The sequence below is a fragment of the Lathyrus oleraceus genome, chromosome 6 (assembly GCF_024323335.1).
Source record: "Lathyrus oleraceus cultivar Zhongwan6 chromosome 6, CAAS_Psat_ZW6_1.0, whole genome shotgun sequence".
NCBI classification, from domain to species: Eukaryota; Viridiplantae; Streptophyta; class Magnoliopsida; order Fabales; family Fabaceae; genus Lathyrus; species Lathyrus oleraceus.
The window spans coordinates 400,933,464-400,948,726 of NC_066584.1; the positions used below are offsets into that span (position 1 = coordinate 400,933,464).

The window sequence follows — 15,263 nt, forward strand, 5'->3', positions numbered from 1 at the left end:
CTGATTTGATTAATAACTGTTGCCTACTTGTATGATGTATGAGGCATATATTCTTATTGTTTGATTGCCATGAACAATCCCCATTCATAACAAATGTACCCCTCTCCCATGAAGTGTATAATATTTATTCTTTCATTCTTTATTCATCTATTAATACAAGAATTAAAATGAACATCCGATAACCATTTCAAAACAAGATCAAAAGCTCGATCCAACGCCGAGTAATCATTTTCAAAACTTAACAGAACTAGCACGTATTCATCCATCCTTTTGTAAGTCGATTGCTTCATGCATCGCCATTTCTCTTGTAAGTCGATTGCTTCAGGCATCGCCATCTACCTGTAAGTTGATTGCTTCAGGTATCACCATCTACCCTTATCCTCGGTTCCTCTCCTTGCTCCATCCGTCGACTCTTGTTCCGTTTAGGTAGCACCCATTAGGTAGAACCCTTTGTATGATAACATAGGTAGAATTCCCTTATTCTTTGCATGTTAACATTAGGTAGATGTTCCCCCATTGTAAACCCTAACACATAGGTCCACATTGCATGACAACTCTAGGGCAGAGCTTCCCTGTAACGCCCAAAAATAATTATTTGTTATTTTTAATATTTAAGTAATTATTGTGGTTAGTCGGAAATTAGTCAAAAGTCGTAGAAATTATTATAAGAAATAATAATATAATTGTGGTGTTATTTGAGTAAGTGGGCTTATCATTGTGTGCTAATTAGTAAAATGAGAGGTGTTATATTAGGCCCATTAGAGATTAGGATATTTAGTTAATTTAATAAAGAGAAAATAAAAGAAGTGATAAAAAAAAAAGAAACAGTAGTGGAGAGAAGTTAGCAGAGGAGGAATTTGAGAACTGTTGTACGAACGAGAGGGAAGGAGAAGAAAACTTCCGGAATCCGATTCTTAGAGCAACCTTCGATCCAAAATAATAAGGTAAGGGGGGTTTATCGTCGTTTAATGGGGATTATGGGTTAACATGTAACGGGTAGTGATAAGCCATTGATTTGACCCTAATTGGGATGTTGAATGTTGAAAAATTGAGATGAATAAGTTATGTTAAAAGCTGTAATTGAATCTGTAATTGGATGAGTCTTGATTTTCCGAAAGTGTAGCTTTTTACGGAATTGGAATCGGAGGTCCGGAAGTCCTCCAACGGCGGAAAATGCGGAGAATTCTGCATTCTGCTTCGTGTTAGCGCAGGAACAGCTTTCTGTCTTGCGTTAACCGGTTAACCCAGGGTGTTAACTGGTTAACACTGTTATGAATTGTGAAAAATTGCTGTTTGTCTTGCGTTAACCGGTTAACCCAGGGCGTTAACCGGTTAACACTGTTAAAATTTGCCAGGAAGTGGATTCTGTCCTGCGTTAACGGGTTAACCCAGGGCGTTAACGGGTTAACGCTGTTGAAAAACTGAAAAATTGCATTCTGTCTTGCGTTAACAGGTTAACCCAGGGCGTTAACCGGTTAACACTGTTGAAAAACTGAAAAAAATTGTATTTTGTCTTGCGTTAACGGGTTAACCCAGGACGTTAACGGGTTAACGCTGTTGGAAAAGTGAAAAAAATCGAATTGCTCAGAATTTAATGAAATTCGTCGGGGTGAGTCGGGTAGTATTATAGTTAATTTTGATGAGTAATTTTGTTGGGTTTATGTTATGAAGTGTCGATACAAGTATGACTGAGTTGTTAAGTTATTCCGTGTACGGAAAGTTGTTAAAGATACTGAGTTGTAAGCTTGGTGAGCCAAAGTTGATTATAAGTTGATTATGTTGAAAACATTGTTGTGTTGCTATTATTATTATGTTGTCGGAATTTTAAAGTCGTGTATGTCATGTAAATTCATATGCATTAAGTCGGAGCTTTGCTCACACCACGTTGGCCTGGATTGGCAAAAGTTGAAAGTTGAAGGCTTAAGCCTTGATGCCTCGTTAAATCGGCAAAATTTAAGTTGGGAGTTTTACTCCGAATGGTACCACATGCATGACGAGTCGAGTCTCATTAGAGTTGCATTTTTGTTGGTTTGTTGTATGGGTATTTAATTTAATTGAGAAGTGGTGTTTGTGTACGATTCTTAATTACTGTATTGTTTTTCATATACTGATTATAATTATTGTAACTCACCCCTTCTGTTGAATGTTGTCCTTATGTGACAACGTGCAGGTAATCCTGAGAAGTAGCCGGTTACCGTTGGTCGGGTCAGTGGTCAGTCGCTCTGATACGTAGCACTCGGGGGGATTGTCGCGTGTCTACTTTGTGGATCTTTTAATTGTTAATAAAATTTAAATTGTTTGAAGGATTATAGTTGTTTACTCTTTAAGTTAAGTCGTATTTATGTTGCTTAAAGATGATAAGAATTTTTTTTATGAATCCGCTGCGTAAGATTTTATGAAGTTGAATTATTGGAGTGAATGACATTATTTTGTCGAATTAAGAAAAGTGTTACATATTGTTATGATTCCTTAAAGTGGAAATTGTTTAAAGTTGAACATGTAATATTCCATTTATAGAAAATTTTACGACTCTGATTTTGTTGTTATAACTCGTGGGTAGAAAATGGGGTGTTACATTAGTGGTATCAGAGCAGGTCGGTCTGTCCGGCCAGTTGTCGTGTCGTTACTGTTTAACAATTGTGTATTGTTACTAATCTAACTTTTAAGTTGTGTTGTAGTGATAAGTTGAAATGGCTGGAAGGAATGACGCTGCAATGGCTGCCGCAATGCAAGCGATGGCACAAGCTGTGCAGAACTTGCCAAATACTGGTGGAGATGCTGGATCACGTAGCTTGGCGACTTTTCAAAGAGAGAATCCGCCGGTGTTTAAAGGGAAGCATGATCCTGATGCAGCCTTGGGATGGTTGAAAGAGATCGAGAGAATCTTCCGTGTTATGGATTGCACTCCAGCTCAGAAGGTTCGGTATGGTACTCACATGCTAGCAGTCGAAGCTGATGACTGGTGGCTAGAGACTCACGAGAGGTTGACCGTGGCAGGTGAAGTCATTACTTGGGATGTATTCCGTAGGGAATTCATGAGAAAGTATTATCCGGAAGATGTCCGTGGTAAGAAAGAAATTGAGTTCCTTGAGCTGAAGCAAGGAAACATGTCTGTCACTGATTATGCTGCAAAATTTGTGGAGCTGTCCAAATTTTATCCTCATTACACTGGTGCTGGTGCTGAATTTTCAAAGTGCATCAAGTTTGAAAACGGACTGCGCTCTGAAATTAAGAAGGTTGTTGGGTATCAGAAGATACGCATTTTTACTGAATTGGTTGATAGCTGCAGGATATTTGAAGAAGACAATAATGCTCATTACAAGATTGTCAGTGACCGCAGGGGCAAGCAACATCAAAACCGTGGCAAGCCGTATGATGCTCCAGTGGGAAAAGGGAAACAAGGAGCTGCTCCGGCTCAGAGGACTAGTAGAGGAGGTGCTCCTGCTGGTATAGTTTGCTTCAAATGTGGTCAGGCTGGTCATAAGAGTAATGTATGCACTGCTGAAGTAAAGAGGTGTTTTCGCTGTGGTAAGACTGGCCATGCAATAGCTGATTGCAAGCACAAGGAAATGATTTGTTTTAATTGTGGCGAAGAAGGGCATATTGGAAGTCAGTGTCAGAAGCCAAAGAAATCTCAAACTGGAAAGTTGTTCGCATTGACCGGAACTCAAACCTCCAGTGAGGACAGACTTATCCGAGGTACATGTTTCATAAATGGTACTCCTTTAATTACTATTATTGATACCGGTGCTACACACTGTTTTATTTCTGCTAACTGTGCTCGAAGACTGGGTTTAAAATTGTCCGCTTTGGATGGTGAATTGATTGTTGAGACCCCAGCTAAGGGATCAATAACTACTTCTTTGGTATGTTTAAAATGTCCTTTGTCGATCTTCGATAAAGATTTCTATGTTGATTTAGTATGTTTGCCGTTGGATGGGATGGATGTAATTCTTGGTATGAACTGGTTAGAGTATAATTATGTTCATATAAATTGTCATCATAAGTCGGTGAGGTTTTCCACTCCTGAAGAGGAAGGAGTTGACTTATTACCTTTCAGAGAATTGCGAAAATTGATGAAAGAGGGAGCTCAGATGTTTTCTTTGATGGCGACGTTGTCGGTTGAGAGTAAAGCTAATATTGAGGAACTGTTAGTGGTGAAAGAATTCCCTGAAGTTTTTCCTGATGAAATTCCTAGTGTGCCGCCAGAGAGGGAAGTTAAATTTACTATTGATCTGGTACCTGGTACTAGGCCTGTTTCGATGGCACCGTATAGAATGTCGGCATCTGAATTGTATGAATTAAAGAAGCAATTGGAAGACTTACTTGAGAAGAAGTTTATAAGACCAAGTGTGTCACCGTGGGGAGCTCCAGTGTTGCTAGTAAAGAAGAAAGATGGTAGTATGAGGCTTTGTATTGATTATAGACAATTGAATAAAGTAACGATCAAGAATAAGTATCCACTACCGAGAATAGATGATTTGATGGATCAATTAGTGGGTGCTTGTGTGTTCAGTAAAATTGATTTGAGATCGGGCTATCATCAGATCAAAGTGAAAGATGAAGACATCCAGAAGACAACGTTCAGAACTCGGTATGGACATTATGAGTATTCTGTGATGCCTTTCGGTGTGACTAATGCGCCGGGAGTATTTATGGAATACATGAATCATATTTTCCATACTTATCTGGACCATTTTGTGGTAGTATTTATTGATGATATTTTGATTTACTCTAAGTCCGAAGAAGAGCACAAGGAACATTTGAGATTAGTGTTGGATGTTTTGAAAGATAAGAAATTGTATGCGAAGCTGTCCAAGTGTGAGTTTTGGTTAAGAGAAGTCAGTTTTCTCGGCCATGTAATTTCAGGAAAAGGTATTGCTGTAGATCCTTCCAAGGTAGAAGTTGTATTGCAATGGGAGACTCCTAAGTCGGCTACCGAGATTAGAAGCTTTTTGGGATTAGCTGGATATTATAGAAGGTTTATTGAAGGATTTTCTAAGTTAGCATTTCCGTTAACTAAATTAACTTGTAAAGGTAAAGCTTTCGTGTGGGATGTTCAGTGCGAAGAGAGTTTTAATGAATTAAAAAGGAGATTGACGTCGGCGCCGGTTTTGACTTTGCCAAATCCGGAGGAACCGTTTATAATTTACTGTGATGCTTCATTGATGGGTTTAGGAGGTGTGCTCATGCAAAATAATAAAGTAATTGCTTATGCGTCGCGACAGTTAAGAATTCATGAAAAGAACTATCCTACGCATGATCTTGAACTTGCTGCTGTGGTGTTTGTGCTAAAAATCTGGAGGCATTACCTTTATGGTTCCAGATTTGAAGTTTTCAGCGATCATAAAAGTTTAAAGTATCTATTTGATCAGAAAGAGCTGAACATGAGACAACGTAGGTGGTTAGAATTGCTTAAGGATTATGATTTCGGTTTGAATTATCATCCAGGAAAAGCAAATGTTGTGGCCGATGCTTTAAGTAGAAAGACCTTGCATGTGTCAGCAATGATGATTAAGGAGTTGGAATTAATTGAGCAATTTCGTGATATGAGTTTGGTTTGCGAAGTAACCCCGCAGAGTGTAATGCTAGGAATGCTAAAGATTAATAATGATTTTATGGATAGTATCCGAGAGGCACAGAAATTGGATGTGAAATTAGTAGATATCCTTAATCGTTGTGGTCAATCAGAGAAGAGTGACTTTAAGATTGATGCGAGAGGTGCGTTGAAATTAGGGGAAAGAATTTGTATTCCTGATGACGCGATTTTGAAAAGAAGCATTCTAGAAGAGGGTCATAGAAGCAGTTTGAGTATTCATCCAGGAGCTACTAAAATGTATCAGGATTTAAAGAAAATATTTTGGTGGCCCGGAATGAAAGAAGATGTGGCTCGTTTTGTGTATGCGTGCTTAACTTGTCAGAAGTCGAAGATTGAGCATCAGAAGCCTGCTGGGTTGATGCAACCGTTGGAAGTTCCAGAATGGAAATGGGATAGCATTTCTATGGACTTTGTAACGGGGCTGCCTGCTACTTTAAGAGGGCATGATTCGATTTGGGTGATCGTTGATAGGCTCACGAAGTCAGCTCACTTCATACCTATTAACATCACTTACCCAATTGCGAAGTTGGCAGAGATTTACATCCGAGTAATTGTAAAGTTGCATGGTGTTCCTCTGTGTATTGTGTCAGACAGAGATCCGAGGTTTACATCGGGATTTTGGAAAAGTCTGCAAGATTCGTTGGGCTCTAAGTTGAGGTTGAGTTCGGCATATCATCCTCAAACTGATGGCCAAACTGAGAGAACTATTCAGTCATTGGAGGATTTACTGAGAGCTTGTGTTCTTGAACAAGGAGGTTCGTGGGACACTTATCTTCCATTGATCGAGTTCACATATAATAATAGTTACCATTCTAGTATCGGAATGGCGCCTTTTGAAGCATTGTATGGTCGTAGATGTAGAACTCCGTTGTGTTGGCACGAATCTGGTGAGGGTGTAGTACTTGGACCAGAGTTAGTTCGAGAAACTACCGAGAAAGTGAAGTTTATCCGAGAGAAGATGAAAGCTTCTCAGAGTAGGCAGAAGAGTTACCATGACAAGCGGAAGAAGGATTTAGAATTTCAAGCTGGTGACCATGTGTTTTTGAGAGTCACGCCTGTGACCGGTGTTGGGAGGGCTTTGAAGTCTAAAAAGCTCACTCCTCGCTTCATTGGTCCGTATCAAATCTTAGAACGAGTTGGAAAAGTTGCTTATCGGATGGCATTACCACCTAATCTTTCGAATTTGCATGATGTATTCCATGTGTCACAGCTTCGGAAGTATGTCTCAGATCCGTCTCATGTGGTTAGTATGGATGATGTGCAAGTGCGGGATAATTTAACAATGGAGACAAAGCCTGTACGAGTTGAAGATCGTGAAACAAAGACTCTTCGAGGAAAAGAGATTGTGTTGGTTAAAGTCGTTTGGTTGGGAGCTGCGGGCGAAAGCATGACATGGGAATTGGAGAGCAAGATGCGAGACTCCTATCCTGAGCTGTTTGAAGCAGGTAAATTTTCGAGGACGAAAATATTCTAAGTGGGGGAGAGTTGTAACGCCCAAAAATAATTATTTGTTATTTTTAATATTTAAGTAATTATTGTGGTTAGTCGGAAATTAGTCGAAAGTCGTAGAAATTATTATAAGAAATAATAATATAATTGTGGTGTTATTTGAGTAAGTGGGCTTATCATTGTGTGCTAATTAGTAAAATGAGAGGTGTTATATTAGGCCCATTAGAGATTAGGATATTTAGTTAATTTAATAAAGAGAAAATAAAAGAAGTGATAAAAAAAAAAAGAAACAGTAGTGGAGAGAAGTTAGCAGAGGAGGAATTTGAGAACTGTTGTACGAACGAGAGGGAAGGAGAGAAAAACTTCCGGAATCCGATTCTTAGAGCAACCTTCGATCCAAAATAATAAGGTAAGGGGGGTTTATCGTCGTTTAATGGGGATTATGGGTTAACATGTAATGGGTAGTGATAAGCCATTGATTTGACCCTAATTGGGATGTTGAATGCTGAAAAATTGAGATGAATAAGTTATGTTAAAAGCTGTAATTGAATCTGTAATTGGATGAGTCTTGATTTTCCGAAAGTGTAGCTTTTTACGGAATTGGAATCGGAGGTCCGGAAGTCCTCCAACGGCGGAAAATGCGGAGAATTCTGCATTCTGCTTCGTGTTAGCGCAGGAACAGCTTTCTGTCTTGCGTTAACCGGTTAACCCAGGGTGTTAACCGGTTAACACTGTTATGAATTGTGAAAAATTGTTGTTTGTCTTGCGTTAACCGGTTAACCCAGGGCGTTAACCGGTTAACACTGTTAAAATTTGCCAGGAAGTGGATTCTGTCCTGCGTTAACGGGTTAACCCAGGGCGTTAACGGGTTAACGCTGTTGAAAAACTGAAAAATTGCATTCTGTCTTGCGTTAACAGGTTAACCCAGGGCGTTAACCGGTTAACACTGTTGAAAAACTGAAAAAAATTGTATTTTGTCTTGCATTAACGGGTTAACCCAGGACGTTAACGGGTTAACGCTGTTGGAAAAGTGAAAAAAATCGAATTGCTCAGAATTTAATGAAATTCGTCGGGGTGAGTCGGGTAATATTATAGTTAATTTTGATGAGTAATTTTGTTGGGTTTATGTTATGAAGTGTCGATACAAGTATGACTGAGTTGTTAAGTTATTCCGTGTACGGAAAGTTGTTAAAGATACTGAGTTGTAAGCTTGGTGAGCCAAAGTTGATTATAAGTTGATTATGTTGAAAACATTGTTGTGTTGCTATTATTATTATGTTGTCAGAATTTTAAAGTCGTGTATGTCATGTAAATTCATATGCATTAAGTCGGAGCTTTGCTCACACCACGTTGGCCTGGATTGGCAAAAGTTAAAAGTTGAAGGCTTAAGCCTTGATGCCTCGTTAAATCGGCAAATTTTAAGTTGGGAGTTTTACTCCGAATGGTACCACATGCATGACGAGTCGAGTCTCATTAGAGTTGCATTTTTGTTGGTTTGTTGTATGGGTATTTAATTTAATTGAGAAGTGGTGTTTGTGTACGATTCTTAATTACTGTATTGTTTTTCATATATTGATTATAATTATTGTAACTCACCCCTTCTGTTGAATGTTGTCCTTATGTGACAACGTGCAGGTAATCCTGAGAAGTAGTCGGTTACCGTTGGTCGGGTCAGTGGTCAGTCGCTCTGATACGTAGCACTCGGGGGGATTGTCGCGTGTCTGCTTTGTGGATCTTTTAATTGTTACTAAAATTTAAATTGTTTGAAGGATTATAGTTGTTTACTCTTTAAGTTAAGTCGTATTTATGTTGCTTAAAGATGATAAGAATTTTTTTTATGAATCCGCTGCGTAAGATTTTATGAAGTTGAATTATTGGAGTGAATGACATTATTTTGTCGAATTAAGAAAAGTGTTACATATTGTTATGATTCCTTAAAGTGGAAATTGTTTAAAGTTGAACATGTAATATTCCATTTATAGAAAATTTTACGACTCTGATTTTGTTGTTATAACTCGTGGGTAGAAAATGGGGTGTTACATTCCCCACTTTTAGACCTTCCGTGCGTCTCCGATCTTGGGGCATGTCAATCCGTTCTATTGCAAAGAGGTAATTGCCTAAGACTCGATTCAGCGAGCTGCGACACCTACTGCTAGAATGTTCAACACATTGCCCACCTTCCTTTGACACAACTGATGTCCTCTTTTGTAAGTCCATGTTCAGATGGCAATCCTTAACCCCTAGTTAGCCGAACTACGACAACTCTGATTCTCATGTTCAGATGAGATACGTAGGCACGAGATGCAATGTCTTGTCGTATTTTTTGACTGACGACTAACAACTAATCTTTGCTTGCTTTCGCCCCTGCTTCGATTCTTTTCTCTCGCCCTCGTTGCGATCGAGACCTTCCCTTTCTCTTGCCCTAGTTGCAATCGAGACCCTTGTTCCCGTAGTTAGCTGAACTACGTTTTGCTCTGATTCTCATGTTCAGATAAGATACGTAGGCATAAGACGCGATGTCTTAGCGAGCACACTTCTCTTTAACCCATAGGTAGCTGAGCTATGAAGACTCTGATTCTCATACTCAGATGAGATACGTAGGCAGTGGATGCGACATCCTTGCGAGTCATTTTCTTTTGACCCTTTCTTTTAGCAGATAGTACTTTAGATATACCTACACCCTTTAAACTAGAATAACAAGAGTGGATCCCGTAGAGTACTACAGATGTGTAGGGGAGCTAATACCTTCCCTTCGCATAATCGACTCCCGACCCTAGATTTGGTTGCGAGACCTTGTCTTTTCCTTTCTTCAGTTTTTCTTCGATCGTTTCCTTTTCCTCCTTTGGGATAAATAACGAACGGTGGCGACTCTTCTGTTTTCTTCTTTTCGCCAGTTGTTTTTCGCATGGTTGCGACAGCTGGCGACTCTGCTGGGGACCCTGGTTTCCCTATGCGAGTCCCTCCTAGCTTTTGTGAGTTTTTGTTGGGTGTTTGTTCTTTTGCACAGTTATTTACTTTCAGCATTTATCTACTTTATCTTATTGCATTGTGTACATATCATTGTTGTATCTGTTGGCTCTGTGGGGTTGATTGTTTGTTAGGGTGGGTTGTTCTATAAGAGATAAGCCTACTACCCAGGCTTGAGCGTACACACAGATTTTAGAGTGGATAGTCATGAGGCTTGCGTAGCATGTTGCTACGTTAAGTCGTTCATGAAGACCCACACCCAGATGAGGTTTCTTTTGGATATATTCAGTCCTATGGGTGTTCCATAACGACAGATGTTCCTTTAGAAATCGTCGATTCTGGTGACCATTTCCCGAGGACTCAGTCGAGGCCCCTCCTCCGAGACGCGGTTATGTTAGCTCTGGTGGGCGCATTCTCGCTGCTCAATTCGAGGACCCCGAGGCTGGGAACTTGCTTTTAGGATGTCCTGTTGAGGGGAGTCGGTGGAGGTATTTTGTCTTGTAATAATGCTAAACTTTCAGTGGTAAACGTATTATTCTCGATTGAAGGGTTAGAAGCTGACAAACTTCTGTTCTTAGAACCTACCAGTGAGGGGCGGGCTAAATTCAGGAAACCTTAACCTTTAACCAACCCGGTTTTCTGGTATTCTTATTGGAGCAGAGCTTCGGTCTCTTATATGTTCCTCAGTGGTTTTCTCTTCAGACAGTGCAACCTGACAGATGTTCAAGCAGATACAGCAATCTTGATTCCCATGTCACTGCATTGCATCACATCATTTTGCATTCATATCATTTAACACATGTTTATCTATTCCCAGGGGTTTATATCTTCTTCTTGATTCTAGTTGGGGTTTCTGGTTCTCCTAAGATGGATATTGGCAGAAAAAGACATGTCGCCTACAGATTTCCTGTGGTTTGTTTGGATCCTATTCAACAGCTGATGAAGTTAATGGATCAAGACTCTCTAGAAAGATTCCGGAAGGATTATGGGTTGATTCTAAGTTTCGTTACGGTTCTCTCCAAAGATCAACACGATGCTCTCTTTACATTGCTGCAGTTCTATGACCCTCCATTGAGGTATTTTACATTCCCAGACTATATCTTGGTCCCTACTTTGGAGGAGATTTTCAGTTTTCTCAGAGTTCCTATCAAGTCGCAGTTGCTATTCTACAGTTCCGAGTTTCTTCCCGATTTCAGCATGGTTGCTTCAGCCACATATTTGGGGAAATCAGTCTTGGAGTCTAATATGTGTCAGAAAGGAGGAGTCAGTGGTTTTCATCTGAGTTTCTTAGTGGGAGAAGCCAAGAAGAAGCTTGAAGATGGTGATCGGAGGTGTTTCAATGCTCTGTTGGCTCTTTGCGTATACGAGATTGTCCTGTTCCCTAATGTTGCAAAATTTGTGGATGTAGACGCAATACGCCTCTTCGTGTTGGGAAATCCCGTGCCGACCTTGCTGGGAGATTTCTTTCATTCAGTGCATCACGGGAATGAGAATAGAAAAGGAGGATTGGTGAATTGTTGTGCGCCCTTGTTTTATAAGTGGTTCAGTTCTCACCTACCCAAGTCAGGAGCGTTCGTTGATCTCAAGGACTCGTTGAGTTGGTCAAAGAGGTTGATGGGGATAAGAGCTAAAGATATTTCTTGGTGGACTGACCGGAACTTGCTTCGGGCGGATATTATTCACAGTTGTGGGAACTTCCCGAATGTACCGTTGGTAGGAAGAAGAGGGGGAATCAACTATAATCCTTCTCTAGCAGTCAGACAGTTTGGGTACGCTTTGAAGACTCCGCCTTTGGAAAAAGATGTGGAAGAATCTCTGTTTTTCCATTCTTCATCTGATTTGACTATATCCCATAAGGCAGCTGAGGCCTGGCTCAAGGTGATCAAGAGAGGAAGGACTGTGCTTGGAAAGGGAGATTGTAGGACTTATCCTCAGTATGAAGATTGGCTTCGGAGAAGAGTCGAAGAGTTTAGTCTTCCATTTCCTATTAAAGAACCTTTGTATCCACCAACTCCTGAGCAGTCAACAATGTTGAGCCGAGAGGATTATGACAAATTGAAGAATGCCATGGAGGAACTTCAAACTGAAAACTCAGAGTTGAGTGTGAAGTTGCAAGACTTTGTGCGTCTGTACCATGAGGCAGAATATCAGAAGGGGGAAGCTGTCAAATTGCAAGAGGAAGCGGAGAAGAAATTGGCTGTGGAGGTGGACTTCTTCAGGAGAACTGACAAAGCCTTGGGGTCATCCAGTTCTAAGTTGAGGCGAGTCAATGAGCAGTTAACAGATGCCCGTGGTAAGTTAGCTGGTTGGCAAGAGCAATGGGATGCATTTTCAGCTTCTCGGAAGGCGAAAGAGGAGGAGATGGTGGCCGAATTGACTAGTCAGATGGAGAAGTTGAAGACTCTGCTGAAGGAGAAGAACAATGAGCTCCTGTATGCCCGTACAACCAATGGTTACATCACAGATCAACTCGACAATGCTCAAGAACAGATTGAAGAACTCAAAATGCTGGTGGGTTTGAAGAAATCCAGACTTAAAGAGGTATTCGGGGAGGATAATGAGAATTATTACATAGAGCACATCAACGAATTGGATGGGGTTATTCATAAGAGGAACTTGCTTATCCGGCGTTTGACAGAATCTCTAGATCATCCTAATACGGTGGCACTACTGGTTGAAGTTAGGAGCAGTCCTTATGGGTTGTATACAGGAGGCTGATTCCTGATTTTGTTCCTCTGTTTACTTGTTGTGTTGCTTTGTAGTGATGATCCACAAGCTTGTTGTGGAGATCCTCTTTTGATGTATTGTTGGCTTAGGCCCTTCTCCTTGAACTCGTTTGTATGACAGTTTCTCTTTATTACATCTTGGTCTCAGAAGTTCATCCATGACTCAATCTTCTTGCACTATTTATCTGATGTGAGGCTGGAATCAAGGGGTTAGAATACCCTTTGGAATTGATAAACATGTCATTGCATTTGCATATTAATTAGCATGTCTTGCATAACAGGTACTGCTGCGGTGTTCTCATTTTGTTTGGTGTTCCACTAGCAGGATAACTGACTCAGGCATTCACCGGTACGGTACCAGAAGGAATTAACAAAGAGCAATGGAAGGCCTACAAGCAGAACTCGCCGAGATGAGGATTCGCATGAATCAGTTCATGGACGTGGTCCAGGGAGTGGCTCAAGGACAGCAGGAGCTTAGACAGATGATACAGAGGAATCCCCCTGCTCAACCGGAGATTGTGATTGATCCTCCAACTGGAGAGACCAATAGACCCAATGGACCGGGGCCTATCCCGATCCCACATGTCAACCCTGATCAACAACCCATTCATGATGATCAGGAGGATCAGTTCACCCTGCTTCAGGAAGATTTTGGCATGGGCCATGGTATGGACCCTATGTTCCGGAGATTGGAGGAGAGGTTGAAGGCTGTGGAGGGGCAGAATGCTCTAGGTGTGGACGTTGCTGATTTGGGGCTGGTCCCAGGTGTGAGAGTTCCACCAAAATTTAGAGTCCCCGTGTTTGATAAATACAATGGCAACTCTTGCCCGAAGACTCATGTGCAAGCTTACTTCCGCAAGATGGTTGCATATTCTGATGATGAGAAGCTGCTCATGTGCTTCTTCCAGGACAGTCTAGCTGGGGCATCCTTGGAATGGTATATGAGGCTAGACAGAGCCCAGATTCGCTGCTAGAGGGACTTGGCTGAGGCCTTTGTAAAGCAATATCAGTACAACACGGATATGGCACCTGACAGGACCCAACTTCAGAATCTATCTCTCAAGAGCAATGAGTGCTTTAGAGATTATGCTCAACGCTGGAGAGAGACGGTTTCCCGTGTTCAGCCTCCTATGTTGGAGAAGGAGATGGCCAACATGTTTATGAACACACTTCCTGGGTCTTACTTGGAGCGTCTGGTGGGTTGCAACGCCTCCAATTTTGCTGATGTGGTCTCTACCGGTGAGAGGGTGGAGAACTACTTGAAGACGTGTAAGATCCAAAGTGGGGTTGGATCATCATCAGGGACGAAGAAGCCATTTATAGGAGGGCAGAAGAGGAGAGAAGGGGATGCAAATGCCATATCTTCTTATCAGAGCAGGGGTAACCGTAGGAATAACTTTCAGAATTACCATCAACAACCTTTTGTTGCAGCTGTGACCATTCCGGCTGCAGCACCAGTGCAACAACAACAACCTCAGCGTCAACAAAATCAATACCAGCAACAACAGGGTAACAGACCCGCCTATCAACAAAGACAGAAGATGTTGGACAGACGCTTCGACACTCTTTCGATGTCGTATGCCCAGTTGCTTCCCAGCCTTCAATAATTACAACTCATGCAGTTACGCACTTTGGCTCCTCCCATTGGCAGACTTCCGGTGGGTTATGACGCCAATGCTAGGTGTAATTTCCACTCTGGGGCACCTGGCCACACTATTGAGAACTGCAAAGCTTTTAAGCACGTAGTTCAGGACCTTATCGACTCGAAGGCCATTAACTTTGCGCCGGCTCCTAATATCGTCAACAATCCCATGCCGCAGCATGGTGGGGCAAATGTTAACATGGTGGAAGGAGAGGCCAAATCCGTCAATGATGTGTTGAAGTTGAAGACACCGCTGTTGGAGATTAAAGAATACTTGCTGAAGGCAAATGTCTTCCCCGGTTGTGGAAGCAGTTGTTTGGGTTGTGCTGCACAGAGCGGAGGTTGTTTGAGACTACAGCAGGGTATCCAGGCCTTGCTCGACGATGGTATCCTCCAGGCTGAAGACCTATCTGCCCAAAAGTCTGTTGAATGGGTTGCTGAAGAGGTGTTCGAAGATGCTGTTGAAGATTTTACAAATGTTATTCCTGTTGAGTTTGTAATTCCTGATGATGTAATTAATTTTTCCAATGTTGTTGTTGATATTCCAAACATTATGGTTGATTTTGATGTAATTGATGAACTTGGTTCCGACATTTCGGATGTTTGCACTTCAATAAATAAGATTTCTGAGTATGACTGTGATGTTGCCACTATCACAATTTTCTACCCAACTGGTCAGATCAGTGTGCCAGAAGTGCAACCGGTATCACCAGTGCGACCACATCAATCCACTATGACTATCACGACCCCTGGTCCTTTACCTTTCACCAGCGAAAGGCCCATTCCTTGGCATTACGGGGGGAGTGTGTACACGCGTGATCATGGAGTGGAGCAGCCACTGAAAATAGAAGAGGTGCAGAATCAGAAGTCTGAACTTGGA

General features: G+C 41.4%; 1 protein-coding gene across 1 annotated transcript; it reads left to right on the forward strand.

Moving 5' to 3' along the window:
• The first annotated feature begins 2,690 nt into the window (after positions 1–2,690).
• LOC127095849 (uncharacterized) lies at positions 2,691–12,733 on the forward strand. Its single transcript, XM_051034481.1, has 3 exons — positions 2,691–3,212; positions 3,300–4,084; positions 12,547–12,733. The coding sequence occupies exons 1-3, from the start codon at positions 2,691–2,693 to the stop codon at positions 12,731–12,733; spliced, it is 1,494 nt and encodes a 497-aa protein (XP_050890438.1).
• The last annotated feature ends 2,530 nt before the right edge of the window (positions 12,734–15,263 follow it).